At 33.1% G+C, this 14,842-nt stretch overlaps 1 protein-coding gene across 1 annotated transcript; it reads left to right on the forward strand.

Annotated features, from left to right (window-relative positions):
- The first annotated feature begins 6,314 nt into the window (after positions 1–6,314).
- LOC113774945 (cell division control protein 2 homolog D) lies at positions 6,315–8,646 on the forward strand. Its single transcript, XM_027319610.1, has 8 exons — positions 6,315–6,524; positions 6,874–7,012; positions 7,167–7,228; positions 7,320–7,431; positions 7,642–7,735; positions 7,839–7,908; positions 8,030–8,168; positions 8,274–8,646. Exons 1-8 carry the CDS (start codon positions 6,328–6,330, stop codon positions 8,364–8,366), a joined length of 906 nt encoding a protein of 301 aa, XP_027175411.1. The 5' UTR covers positions 6,315–6,327; the 3' UTR covers positions 8,367–8,646.
- The last annotated feature ends 6,196 nt before the right edge of the window (positions 8,647–14,842 follow it).

The following is a 14,842-nucleotide window of genomic DNA, read 5'->3' on the forward strand; positions in this document are numbered from 1 at the left end:
GAATTGCATCCATATAGGAAACATTCAAGTGTGATAAATTTAAGGATTAAATTAGAGAAATTTTGACTAAACCACGCAATTAGCTTAGACTAGGTTGAAAGGGTGCCTTAGGTTTGAGTTAATCGAACCTTTGCCTTCACTTTCTTCAACCGTGACTCCCGAACTTATTTTCTCTTGTTTTTCAAAGACCTGGAGTTGTCAAAAAGGGTTTTATTTTATTTATTTCATTTTATTTCAGTTTTATCAAAAAAATATTTTTTGGGTGACTTGGTACACCCAAACTTAATATCAAGTGGCGACTCCTCTTTTTCTTAAAAATCCTTTTAGACTAAATTTTTGGATCCAAACCGTCGCATTTTTTAAAGTCCCATTTTAGATCCTTTCACTTATTTTAAAACAAAATCACATCTTTTATAAAAATCCTTTTTTCCATCGCAAAAAATGGGGCGCGACACAGTGGAGTCACTCTCAAGAAAAAGGAAAACTGAGGAAATTGACTGGGTTTTAGGAATTTGATTGGTATTAGGAGACCAATCCATTTAGAAGTCAAACGAGGTGGAAATTCGGAGACATCAACTCATCATCTTTTTGCTGGAGACGAAAAGTAGCAGAGTACTCTTGTCTTTTTTTTTTTCTTTTTGTGGACCGCATTGGGAGAAAACAATTTGAAAGCTCTTCCCAATTATTTGCATGGCTTGTCCTCCATTAATGGAGAACTAATTTCATACTTCTAATCAAAGGGAGAACTGAAGATTTGGTTCAACAATAACTGTGAGATCTAAATTATTTTAATTGCTTCTTTCATTCATTGGTATTTGTATGTTTTCTGTTTTTAGTGGCTATGACTATTGTGTATGATTGAATAGTTGCACAATATTTAATTATTCACGTAGTCTATTTGCTAATTGGGGGTAGTTGAATCCGTAATTGTTTGATTACTCTCATCCCGATAGCAACTGGCATAATTCGGTTTATGTCGGGGAAACGTACAATCTAATTTAAATAAACTCTCGTAGCGTGTTTATTGATTAGAGTAGTGTTCCTCTAGTTTCTAATGCAATTGGGGAATTTAATCCTCTAGTTGTACCTAGGGTTATTCCTAGATTAGGGAAATAGTCAATGGTCGTACCTTGACTATCGAAACAGTAAGAAGAAACTGACTGTCAGATGGTATCGACATGTAAAAAACCTACTTATTAATGAATGTTGGAATTATAATTACATCAATGATCAGTTACTTGAACCATCTCTGAAGTGTAACCTTGGCTAGAGTTTTCCCAATTATTTCTCTCTCTTAGTTATTTTTCGTAGTTGATTTAGTTAATAATTCATTAGCATTTAATTGTCAAAACCCCCGTTTCGCCGTGACTTGAAAAGGAACGAACTTACCCTAATCCTTGAGGATACGACCCTACTTGCCTTATATACAAATTAAAGATTTTTCGTAAATAAATTCTGGTATATCGGATTTAGCAAACTCTTCGGAATCAAGGTGAATCTAGTAACCCATTACACATCTAGAATCCCTACTCCAGTACTAGAATTGACACGAAACTGTTCCTGTTGGCAATTAGGATTATTAATATTATTATTGCATAGGCTCAACACCTATCAATTTTGTAGTGTTGCATCATTTTTTGCTTGTCATTTTACTCTTACAATGTGATTAAGTAAAATTTTGTGTATAAACATAAAAAAAAAAAGATTTGGGGGTACAGCTCACCATTGTGAGCGCATTCTAGATATCTTATGGAGGATAGTAGTATATATAAAAGCTAATAATCTGAAATTAACAAATTCTATACACTGCATGGTAGCAAACTTACGTGAAATAGATCTCCTGCATAAGTTGAAGTACTATTTCAATAAATATTTGAACCATAAGGCTCCATATAAGTTAGGAAATCTCTCAATAAATTAATATTTGGACTATATGACTCCATATATATTTGGTCTATTGGATAAAATTGAGACATTAGAAACCAGGATTCAGAGATCTTGGATTCAAATTCACCAACCCTCTTCTCGATTTTCAAATTTCACCCTCCTCCAATTAAAAAAATTTAAGAAAAAGGACTCCTTATATACTCTCTCAACAAGTATGTGTGACAAATTTTTTGCTCCTCTTACCATAAATATTTAATAATAGACAATTATACTTTTAAACTTAACCACAGGGTAAGTGTTAAATTGTCAAATTGGGCAATTGCAACAACATTTCTTTGTCTTACACTCTCTTCATCTCATCTTATTGACATGTTCCAAATGTTTCAAATATTGGGGTGTTTTATGGTAGGTGATATGAATAATCCTCTCTCACTCACTTTTCCCCCTGACACCTCTTTGCCTTAAGGGACAAAAAGGAAAAGCCTAAGAGTACTGCATTAGGCAAATAAAAAATAGAAGTATAAGAAAACAAGCAGCAAATATGATGCCACAAACTAAGGTTTGAAGTCTTATTACATCAACTTGATTACAATGCTAGGAAACAACATGACACTTAACCTAGGACCAATCGTCTAGTTTAGTCAAATTATCTGGCACACGATCAACACTATGGGCAATATAGAAGCCATCATGTTTTGATTTCCCAATAACAAATATTATGAGTTTTTTCATTACCACAATTATTGCAAGCCAATTTTTTTTATTAAAAGCAGCAAAACTGGCCTGCTTGGGATCCCACAAGAAATGACAAAAATATGCTGTACTCTGCCCCATGTTCATCTCGAAATGCCAGCCCCAATCTTCATTTAGACCAAGATAGTGAAATCCAAGATCATCATCTCCAGAAAAGCAGTGTGCCCGTATTTGATTAGGCAGCTTATTAACTATATGAACATTAAAATGTTCCAGGATAGCATAAACACGTCTAACATTCAGAAAGCAAAATGAAAAAAATTAGAATGCCCAAAAGAGTTTTACTAATATAAATCGTTTTGGAAACTGGGAAATGCTTTAGTGATCAAAATTGTTCAACCTTGCAGTTATATACTTGTCGTAACCTGGAAGATATACCAGTGGAAAGCTAGTTAATGAGTTTTCGGAATCTCTTGCAACTGACTTAAAGTTAATGCCGTATAAACTTGAAGATTTTATCAGAAAAGTTTGATCCACATTCAAAACTTCATAAGAAAGGAAAAAGTTTAATGTTGTGATCCCAATGATAGAGTCTAATTTAATCAGTACTTTAGATACGACAACGCACCATGAAGGCTTAAGCACATATTTCCAGTTTCAGATTCTACTATTAAATCACAGTTGCATTCGTTCACGCAGAATACACTTATAAATTCATGTATATCTGAATTGCTTTTCCACTAAAGTATTTTAATTAGTTTTACGACAAAGAAATAAAGATATCAAATTTAATACTCTTCAACGAGCTTGACTTAGTTATACACCATATGTCATACTTAAATACTTTTGAACCACAAGGTGCAATATAAAGAATTGCTTAGGCTGGAAGATACAAGTATTTGTGTTTTTTTTTTTAATCTTATATATACTATCAGTGGATACACTACAATAATTAGATATATGTTATATGTGCAAAATTTGAATTTGAAATCCAAAATTTGCTCACGTATCATCCATTCAATCGTAATAATGTATACACTGACAGCGTATATAATATTTACTCTTTTTGTTTGTTCTTTTGTGTGTATGTGTTTGGGAACTTCAAGTGTATTGGCGTTATTAGCGTAAATGTTTGCAAATATTTTGATTATTATATACATGCCTAAGTGTACTACATCCATACTATATGAACTTTAAGAGTTTTGTGGCGTTATGTCATTTTTTACTCACCATTTTTACTCTTACGAAATGATTAATAATTAGGATTAATTTTTTCTACACTATCAGCGTTGGATAAATAATAACTATGTAAAATTTGAATTTAAATTTTAATTTTTGTACACATGTCATGAATCAAACGGTGATAGTGTATATATTGTCGGTATATATAAGATTTACTTTAATAATTAAGTAACATTTATTTTAAGAGTAAATCTTATATACACTAACAGTGTACACACTATCACCATTGACTTCATGACATATGAGCAAAAGTTGAATTTCAAAGTCAAATTTTGCATAGTTGTCATTCATCCAACGTTGTACACTTAGGAAAAATTAATCCTTATTTTAAACTCAGAAAAGGGAAAAAAATGGTTGAAGTATGCAATACTGGACATACTAAGAGTGCCTGCCAAATGTGTATTTCAACATCTAGCACATACATATTGTAAATGTCATGTAGTTCATAAATCTCAAGTGAAGTTGTATTACAAGGGATTTTTGAGCTCAAAATAAATTGGTTTTATATATTCTGATTCTTGAAAATACTTAAACCCCAGCTCAAACTAAAACTCAAGTTGGAAAACATTGCACTGGCATACCAAGGCCCATGACGACTTTCTGTAAGAGAAGGTTGGCCTTTCATTTTTAGGATATAAGATTTAAATAACTTTTCATTCATTTGATTGTAGAATTATAAGACTTCATCGCCCTAGAAGTTTTGAGCTTTGCCTTGTGCTAAAGCTTGTCTCTATTTTTATAGGGCATATTTAGGAGGGAAAATAGACCAGATCAAAACAAATTGTGCTGAGCATCTCTCTTGACATTGAAAGGATTTAGTGGCGCATGAGTCAAGTAATCTATGATACGTAACCCAATTTTTTTGATAAAAAATCGTAATTTTATCAAAATTTGCACTAGTGATAAAAGTTATATCATTTACTATACACAAATATCAAAAAATAGATATGAGAAGAATGGATATTGCAGATTTGAAAATAAATAAAAATTAAGATACAGTTGTAGCCCAAGAACTTATGTGCATACTTCTAATCACAAGATCTACTGATTAACTGCTTTCAAGTCCATATATTATAGTGACATCTATCAAATAAATTTAAGAAATTTCAGATCTGACAAAAATCTGAAAAAATTCAGATCTAATAATAGAGAAAATGAAAAAGCTACCTATAAGTCTCACAAAAATTTTTAGGAGAGAACAAAACTCTCAATATAAAAGTTTTTGGCAATATAAACTTTCACTCATCGTCAACAACTAATTTAGTTGTCCAGATATACGGAACCCAATTTGACAATGTAAACTTTCACTCGTTGGCATCGATTAATTTACTCTTCATGTGCTAAAATGACAAATTTATTCATAAACACTTTTAAGTTTACAACAAGTATTTATGCAATACCACATAGACAACTAAACTAATTGACGCATAAAGAAACTTAAGAAGGAAAAGAAATACAAATTTCAGTAAATTAAGTTCCACGATACAGAAACCTTCTCATCTGGGATCCTAGCAAAATAGGGTGATTTTCTTTTCCCTTTTTAGGTAATTAAGTTTCTTTTCTCTTTTTAGGACCCTAACAAAAATTTGACTTAATGGACAACTTTGCCCCAAAAACTTAGCTAAGCTAATAATGATCAATGATGGATAAGATTGTCAACATCTAATCTAGCTCCTATATTCTGCTTCGACAATATCACCAGCCTTCATAGTACATATGCTAGAGGAGAAAACTAAACAACAATAAATAAATCCTATTGGTGAACAATTTGAACTTATATTTGCCTACTGCAAAAATTTATTTTTAGGTCACACGCTTACCTTGTAAGACTATAAAATGTTCTCTTCACAATTATGGTATCATAAGCTTTTAATTTTCTCAAAAACATGTATTAATGGAGGGGGAAAAAACAAATTGTCAACTTTGATTTTTTTAAGCACATTTTCTAATTAACAATTCATATTGATATATTTTTATTTGAAAGCCAACTCCATTGGTAAACACTACTTTTAATCGAGTTTTTGTTTTACATAAACGCTTCTCAAAATGTGCTACTCTATGATTATTAGAAAAAGACCAACAAATATAAACATTTAGATGAAAATTTTTCATTATAAATTCACCGTGGTAAATGCTAGAAATAGCTTCAAACAAGTCAAATGTTACTCTTTCACTATGTTAAAAATACTAATTTAAGTAGAAAGTTATTGTAGGTGGAAAATCATACTTGCCCTAGTGGGGCTCAAGACTAAATAGGACAACAAAAACTTGTCCTAAGACCTTTCGCCCAAAACAAAGGTGGAGAAGAAAAACTCGGCCCAGCAAATCACAAACGTGGCCTGGTAGGCGGAGCCTAGTCGGGGGCATTTTCGGAAATTCATCTCCCGAGAGCCGGATTTGAATTTCAAAAATGTTACCGTTTTGCTGTTGCCGACCATACATTGATACATATATCAGTTCCTTTCTTCTTATTCTGGGGACGAAGAGAAAAAACAGAGGAAAAAAATGGATGCCTTTGAGAAGCTCGAAAAGGTTGGAGAAGGGACTTATGGGAAAGTTTACAGAGCAAGAGAGAAAGCAACCGGCAAGATTGTTGCCCTCAAGAAAACCCGTCTTCACGAGGATGAAGAAGGGGTGCCACCCACAACTCTCCGTGAAGTCTCTCTTCTGCGGATGCTCTCCCGAGATCCCCATGTCGTCAGGTGCATTTTCTTGATTATTTCTTGAAAATTGTTCTGCTATCTTCTTATCTGGTGTTATGAGTTCTGCTTTGATGAATATTCTGTACCCTTTTGGGCATTCTTACAAATGGGGTGATGGATTAGTGGGTAGGGATTTGGTTTTTTCTGGAATGAAATTCTTGAATTCTTTGGGGCATTTTAACGAATAGGTCCTGGGTTATATTATCTGATAACTTGATTCTTTTTGTTTAATTAATCTGCTGAACCTTTTGGGAGTCTTAGAAGAAGATCGACGGATTATTAGGTGGTGATTGGGGGTATCTTTCAATTAATTAACTTATTGAACTGTTTGGGGCATTTCTGCAAACAGGTTGATGGATGTTAAACAAGGTCAGAATAAGGAGGGGAAGACCGTTTTGTACTTGGTTTTTGAATATATGGATACTGACCTCAAGAAATTCATCCGTAGTTATCGTCAAACTGGGGATATTCCCCCAAATATCGTCAAGGTATTAATAATTGTCGTGAGTTTCTGATTCATTTTGTACTTTTTGTCTAGTGCTTTGTATACTTTCACCTGTTATTGTACTTTGTAGACTCTTGATTTCTGTTTACAGTAGTGTATATTTATGTATTTGCTGAATTCTTGAAACTTTAATGCAGAGTTTGATGTATCAGCTTTGTAAGGGTGTTGCTTTCTGTCATGGCCATGGTGTTCTGCACAGGTACGCTAGGTTTATTTGGTTTTCTCCTTTTGATATCTCATGATAAAGTCGTTATGAAAAGTGAAATCCGGAGCTTGATCTCATGATTCAGGGATCTGAAGCCTCACAATCTTTTGATGGACCGCAAGACTATGATGCTTAAAATTGCAGATCTGGGACTTGCAAGAGCTTATACCGTGCCTATCAAGAAGTATACTCATGAGGTTTAATCAAAATTCTTTTTTCTCTGAAACAATGAGTGGTTGGAAGTCCTCTCAAATGTATGAAGTTGTTTGAAGAATGCCTAACTTTTGTTATGTCAATTTATTTCAGTTTTGCTGATTTTTGTATGTTTCACACTAATCAATGCCAAATTGGGGAAAATTTTCAAGTCTGTGAAGTTAATGAAAAGTGCACTTTTATTGTTATTTCAGATTTTGACTCTCTGGTATAGAGCGCCTGAGGTTCTAATGGGTGGCACACATTATTCAACTGGAGTGGACATGTGGTCCGTGGGTTGCATATTTGGTACATTTCTGTTGATCCAGTTTCTGAACATATCAGTCAACTAAGGAGTATCTTTAAAATGCTAAATTATTTCGTTTTCCTTGTTTTTTATCTAAATTGTTAGCTGAACTTGTTACCAAGCAAGCCCTTTTCCCTGGAGATTCTGAGTTGCAACAGTTGCTACACATTTTCAGGTCTAATTAGATTGATCATGATTATTCTGCTTATTGTTGTTTCTTTCTTCCTGTCGTTTTTCTTCTTCATTTGTTCTTAGAGTTGAACCATTCCTAATTGTATACCATTGTTCTAAATTAGATTATTGGGTACTCCCAATGAAAAAGTGTGGCCTGGAGTGAGCAAGTTACCAAACTGGCATGAGTACCCTCAATGGAGCCCTCAGCCACTCTCATCAGCTGTCCCTAACCTGGATGAGAAGGGGCTAAATCTTTTGGCTGTAAGTTTTGAGAGCTTCATACCCTTTGTTTAATTTATTGTACCATCAATTCGATAACAAGTGTGGTTTATTTATATTCGTTATTTGTTGTCTTTGGTTATGCAGGAAATGTTGCAATATGAACCAACAAAGAGGATTTCAGCTAAGAAAGCAATGGAGCATCCTTACTTTGATGATCTGGACAAATCTCTTCTTTGACGATTACTGATTTTCTGCTGCTCATTGCAGTCCATGGCTTAGTATCTTTTAGTGGTTAGAACATGTAAGATCACTGAAGCTCCACCGAGGTCTTTTAACTGCTTTCCTCAAGCATGTTTGGGATGGTAATCCACATTTGCTGGTTGTTCAGCACTGACTTTTTAGGTTTAAGTTGGAATGTTATGAAACTTACTATGTTTCTCTTTGCACTTGGTGTGAAGAATGAATGTACTTGAAGCATTGCTAGTATAATCGAAGTCTCTACTTCATTTTTTACCTATCCATTTGTTCCTTCAATTTTCCTTTGTGCTACAATTTTGTTTTTGATTGTGAAAACTAGCTTAATTTCCCTATCATGCACACTATCACTAAACACTCTCTGTACCCTGCCTCATCGAATGAAGCGGTACTATAGATCTTGAGGCAACAATGCAAGGATTTTTGTTATAGTTCCTAAACTTAAAGCCTAATTATAAGAACTTGTTCGATTTTTTACTGACTTGAATGCTGAATTAAACTCACAAACAGTCTGTTGTTTAAACTCTATCCATCGTATTTTAGGTTTATATGAGGTCACCTGTGTGATATAATTGGATCTGCAAAAGAATGGCATGATCTCTATACTACCAAATACCAGTATACCAAGGATAATCGGCATACATCAGGTGACATGTTAACCACTCTCGTGTTACAGTCACCATCCCTCCTTGGCTTTGCTGGCCATGGAAGTGGATGGTAAAGACTCTCCAGCCTGTACGGACTCTAACAGCTGGTATTTATGAACGAAAAGAAGAGAGAGATTAGGTTATGAACGAAAAGAAGAGGAGAAAAAAAAGAGAGGTGATATTATTTGGGAGTTTAGGGAAGAAATGAAATTATATTGGATACATATGTCAATAAAATTTTGTTTAATAGACATTTAGAGATAAAAGTGGTACTTTAAAAAATTTTATAAAGCTTGCTTTAACTTTTTTTCGTTCGTTTTCTGCCCATGTTTTGGTGGAAAAATTTTTTGAACTGTAGTTGCTCTAGAGTGATTCATCCAAATTAGGGCTGTCAACGGGTCAGGTCCGGGCCAGAATTCATTATTCCGGACCCGGACCCGAATTACTATGCCGGATCCGGATCCGACCCGTTTACCCGACGGGTCTTTTATTCTATGTTCCGGATCCGGATCCGGATCCGGGTCTACCCGAACAAATTTATCAAAATTTATAATTTCTAATAAAAATGAGAAAAAAATATATTTGTAAACTAATTTCTAACTAATGCAAAGAAAAAATCAAATAAGAAAAGAAATCAAATTAACTTTATTAAAATACATCACCATAATCAAATTATATTGATAAATATATATTTTTTAAATTATTAATTCATTTATATCCGGATCCGGGTCTAAAACGGGTCGGAATACTATATTCCGTATCCGACCCGTTTTTTGTTTGACAAAAACGGATCCGGATCCGGATCCGGGAAACGGAATTTAATCTCTACCCATACCCGCAAAAAATTCACGGATCCGGTCCGGATCCGGGTCTAGACCCGACCCGTTGACAGGCCTAATCCAAATCTTCCTTTTTCGTTTCTTTTCAGTCGTTCCAAACACCAAACATAAAAAAAGAGCTATCTTCTCTCACTTTGTTTTCTTTATTGTCAAATCTAAACTCTGAAACTAAGCGTAAGTTTCGACTCTGTCTCCAGCATCCCCTTTAGGCTTGTAGCTTTATACCTTCCCGTTTTCCTACTTTCTTTTTCCTTCAGAAAAAGAAAAAAAAAACTCAGAATATTACTGGTTTTACATTATCATAGTTGCACTAGAGGAATTGCTACAGCTCTAACATTTCGTGGTGGACCTAATTAATATATATCCAAAGGCTAGCCAGTAATACTAGTTGTCTAACACATTTCGTTGTATGTTTATATGCTATCTTAGCTTCGGCTTTTGAAGAGCACAAGGAAGGCGAAGGGGTGCACTTTATAAAACTAAGTTTGAAAACTAAAATTTTCAATTTTAAATCTGAAGTCTAAATCTATTAATTTACTGAATTGTTAAGTACTAAATCTAATATATTTGAGTGTATATCACAAAAAATGACAAGTGAATAGTTTATCATTTATTTTTGAAAACAAATTTTATCTAAAAAATTAACTGCCATTTATTTAATTCAAATGTTTTATTTTTTGTTATTAAATGCATCCGAATATGTTAAAATTTGAACGCATTAAATTTAATATGCTGAATTAAGTTATCAACTAGTGCTGAAGTATGCATAAGTGAGAATGAAATGTTATCCTTTCTTTATGAAATGTTACAACGTACGTAATCTTGATCTTAGGAGCCTTTAAATAAATAATCATAACTGGGAGATTGCTATTAACTACCAACATTTCTTGAAAATCCATAGCTATATATTATAATATATTTTTTAGGTTTAACTTTTTATACACTAATAGTATAGTGATTTTTTTACACTAACAGTTATGAATATATGTCACATATATATGATATGAATTTCAAAATTGATTTCGTGTTATATGGCATGATTTAAACATGTTAGTGTGTAACATATATATATATATATATATATATATACATATATATACTCACACATATACATTGACAGTGTAAAAAAAACTTACTCTTTTTTTATAGCATTATTTGATACTATTTGCAATAAAGGTTCCCCACTCCACTCCCTTCATGCTAGCTCCAAAATATATATATATCTAAACATGCTGTTTGATTCTCTCCAACTCTGCTCAGCAAATGCTAAAATTGATTAAAAAATTTACCTGAAAGTATTAGATGATTATTTGGTTCTTAAATGATAAAAAATCAAGATTATTTTTTTTAAAAAAAAATTTTAAAAATCACGAAGACGAATCATTCATGTCTGAGATTTAGTTGACAGATCCGTTACCTTCGTTGCCCAAATTAAGAAATGCCTACATCAAGTGGGTCAACCAACTGGTAGACGTCAAAATAAGCTTGACCCAACTTAACTTTGCAGCCTGTTTGTTTACTGGACAACTAAAGACCCAACTGCCATATTTTTGCCAGTTATAAGTGTACATTGAAATATAGGTGGTGTAAATGAACATTATCTAACCGAACACCCTAATATTTAAATTTATTTGATTATTTTAATGAGTTTGATATTTTATTTAAATTTGAAATATTTATTTGTTGAATCGAGTTTGAATGAGTTTTTTTTATTGAATTTAAATATTATTGAATATAAAATATTATTTAAATTTGACTTGACTAGCTGGTAAACTAAATTCGAATAAATTCTAACCAAGCTAAACTTGATTTGATGATCAAGTAGTTTAGTTCATTTTTCAGCCGTACATTAAAAAGATCCATAGGGGTGTCAAGATATTAGGCAACCACATGAACACGAAGGACAACAAAGTGAAAGACATGAAATGCACCCTTTTTATTTTCCTGCCCTTAAAAGAAAAGAACAATAATGTCATTTGGGCTCCTTCAGTTCAATTTCAGGGTCACCTGGGCTGGATATGTGCCTTTGTAATTGTCAGTGTCAACTGTACAACAGGCTGTTTGAATTAATACATATAAACACTAAACAACAAATGCAGATAAAAGTTATATTTAGAGTTTGTATCAAAAGTTTTGTTTTTGTTCATTGTTGTTGTAATGACTATATCTATTGTGGAGCTGCATATATTATCAAAGCACCATTTGCTCATTTGTTCCTATGTTATGATCACGTTTAGCTTCACCCTATTTGTATTAAAGCAAAGTATAAGCTACCCATGAACCGAAAAGAATAAAAAGAAGAAGAAGAAATGAGAACTACCCAAATGCTGCTTTCCTTTACATGGCTAACTTACTCATTATCGTGTTTATTTGAAAAAGTTGTTAGATTTTATTATTTTCTGATCAAGATTTGCCTTTCTACAGGCAATATTTTGGGCTTAAAGACATGCCAATTCCCTAATTTGTTAAATGCTGTCCCACATTTTTTCTTGAAATTGAATACATAATCATATGATGAAAATCTTGAGCTAGTCAACTGGTTTTCACTCAGATGCTAAAGCAAAATACTTAGTGGTATGCTACTATGCTTTAGCTGAAAGTCTATGAGATGAAAAGTACATATCTTGGTTGGTTTATCAAGAGGTAGAGAATACGTGATATTAGGTAGTTTTTCTTTGACAATGAAATGGCATTTGATTACAAATTATAAATGTTGCCAGTTGAAAATAAATATCTAGATTCAGATGTATCACTTGCTTGCTACTCCTTCCATCCTATTTAATTTCTCTGTTATATTTTGCTATGTTCTTGCTTGGGCAAACTTTTTTAATGATTGTAGTTTTATTATGTACTTATTTTCAAACACGCTTTTGAATATTTGGAGAAATAAAGGCAGTTGATCCCCAAAATCCATCTTAATTGGTAGTTTCATTAGTCAAATAATCATGGTATGTCTGATTTGACTCTGAAACCCTCTATTTTCGCCCTTCTTCATTGCAATGTTCGAAGTCTCACTTTGAAGCAAAGTAAACAAAAACAATATGAGAAACAAAAACTATTTTGTATTAAACATACTAAAGTGTTTCCAAGGGAAAAACACGCTAGAGCATATCGTTGTCACTTAAGCAAATTTCGTTACACTTTCCTAATGACATTTATTTATTGAATTATACAAAAATTTTGGAAGTCCCAAAGAGACTAATTTCAAAATTATTTATGTTTCGACTAGGCATATTTTTCCAATATAAAGTTGAAAGAAATGTTTTTAAACCTATAATAAAGTCCGGTGAAATTAAAAAAAAATTCTTCAGTTGAACTGTTAAGTCTATGTTTGGGCTTTACTTAGAGCCATAAGGTTCCTTCTTGGGCGTCTCAATTTTGTGACCTTGTAGGGCCGCCAAAGCCCATAATGTTTAGATAACAAACTGCTTTCAGTACCAAATCAACGTGGAACACACGAATCCGAAGATGGCTGTCCTCAAAGAAGAAGATATGGAAATGTCAACTCGGGGGAGGGAAGAGCCACCACCACCTTTCCCCACGTTCTAGAAATTCATATATTTTTTTCTTTTTAAGATTTTGAGAATTTTGAAAAATTTCTATGTATTTTAGGCTATATGTGCGATGCCAAAAATTTTCAAAGCATTCTATGTAGTCTCGAAAACTCAAATGTATCTGATTTCCTACCTAGTTTCACCTTCAAGTAACTGCTGCCGGCATACATCCTTGCAGGGTGGTCTACCAAACTGGCAACAGTTCCATTTAACTAAAATCAAAGACTATCATGACCACTTTTGGGAAAAATCAAAGAATAACAGTGACCCCATTTAGAATTTGGAATCCCAAACAAATTGACAAGGTTCACAACACACTCCAAGCAACAAATTGCCATTATTTATGGGGGAAAAGTTGAGAGCGGGTTGCAATAGCCCACCAGAAGCATATTATATTCCTTTTCCCAAAGTTTTTAGCTATTGCTGCAAGTTTCCTCCTCCTCCTCCACCACAAGTCTATTTACACCAACAAACTAGTGAATCACATCATCACTTACAAAAACATGTGCTTGACCATTTCATTGGATACTTATTTTTTTTTTTTTTCATTTTTCTTGGGATAATGATTGATCAGCTTGGTAACTACAATGGGTAAAGCAGTGTACATTATTACTTATTTAATCCATATATAATTTGATGCACACATATATCCCATTAATGTAAATTGTTACAATTTTGTTTACTCTTTTTATAGTAATTGAAGTCTTGAGTAATTAAAAGCTCTAAAAGGTTGATAGCTTTAAATTTTGAGGCCCCAAATTTCATCAGATGCTCCAATCAATTCTTCCCTGTACCTTCTTGATTTCTGGTTTGAACATGATGTTTTTCGTGATCATACTTGGTCCCATCTCATCTAACCTAACTGCTGAAGTTCCCCAAATAAGTCTCCTCCTCAAGTCCATTTATACCAAGTAAACTACAATTTACTTAAGCAATCATGAATTTGATAACAAACTACTGATCATCAACATATACTCAGTTATGTTATTATTGTTATGATGGCATTCTTATTTAAAATTTGCAGATAATCTATGTAATTTATACCATCTGATCACCTGAAACATGTTAGATGTGACTACATTTGAAAATTTGAATCATTGCAAAAGTTGATACATTAATTTTTGAGCGCCATACCTAAACATCAAATCCTAACTACATGTCTAGAGTTTTTGAGGTTTGGTATGCAGTTAATATATGAAAAGTTTAAGACGTAATGAAATTTGAACTATTGCAAAAGTTGATACCTCAATCTTTTGAGGCCCCATATAATATTCATGCCCCAGCTCTTATCAACATGTCTAGAGTTTTTGAGGTTTGGTATGCACATAATGATTTGATTATACTGGATTGGAACTGATGGAATCTAATCTAATCTAACTGCCAAATTCAACCAAACAAGTCGCTATGTAGTTTGTTTG

Source organism: Coffea eugenioides, chromosome 6, assembly GCF_003713205.1.
Source record: "Coffea eugenioides isolate CCC68of chromosome 6, Ceug_1.0, whole genome shotgun sequence".
Lineage (NCBI taxonomy): Eukaryota > Viridiplantae > Streptophyta > Magnoliopsida > Gentianales > Rubiaceae > Coffea > Coffea eugenioides.

Coding starts and splice junctions, on each gene's coding strand:
- LOC113774945 (XM_027319610.1), top strand. CDS start 6,328: ATGGATGCCTTTGAGAAGCTCGAAAAGGTTGGAGAAGGGACTTATGGG. Junction 7,229..7,319: donor GGCCATGGTGTTCTGCACAG/GTACGCTAGGTT, acceptor CTCATGATTCAG/GGATCTGAAGCCTCACAATC. Junction 7,736..7,838: donor GTCCGTGGGTTGCATATTTG/GTACATTTCTGT, acceptor CTAAATTGTTAG/CTGAACTTGTTACCAAGCAA.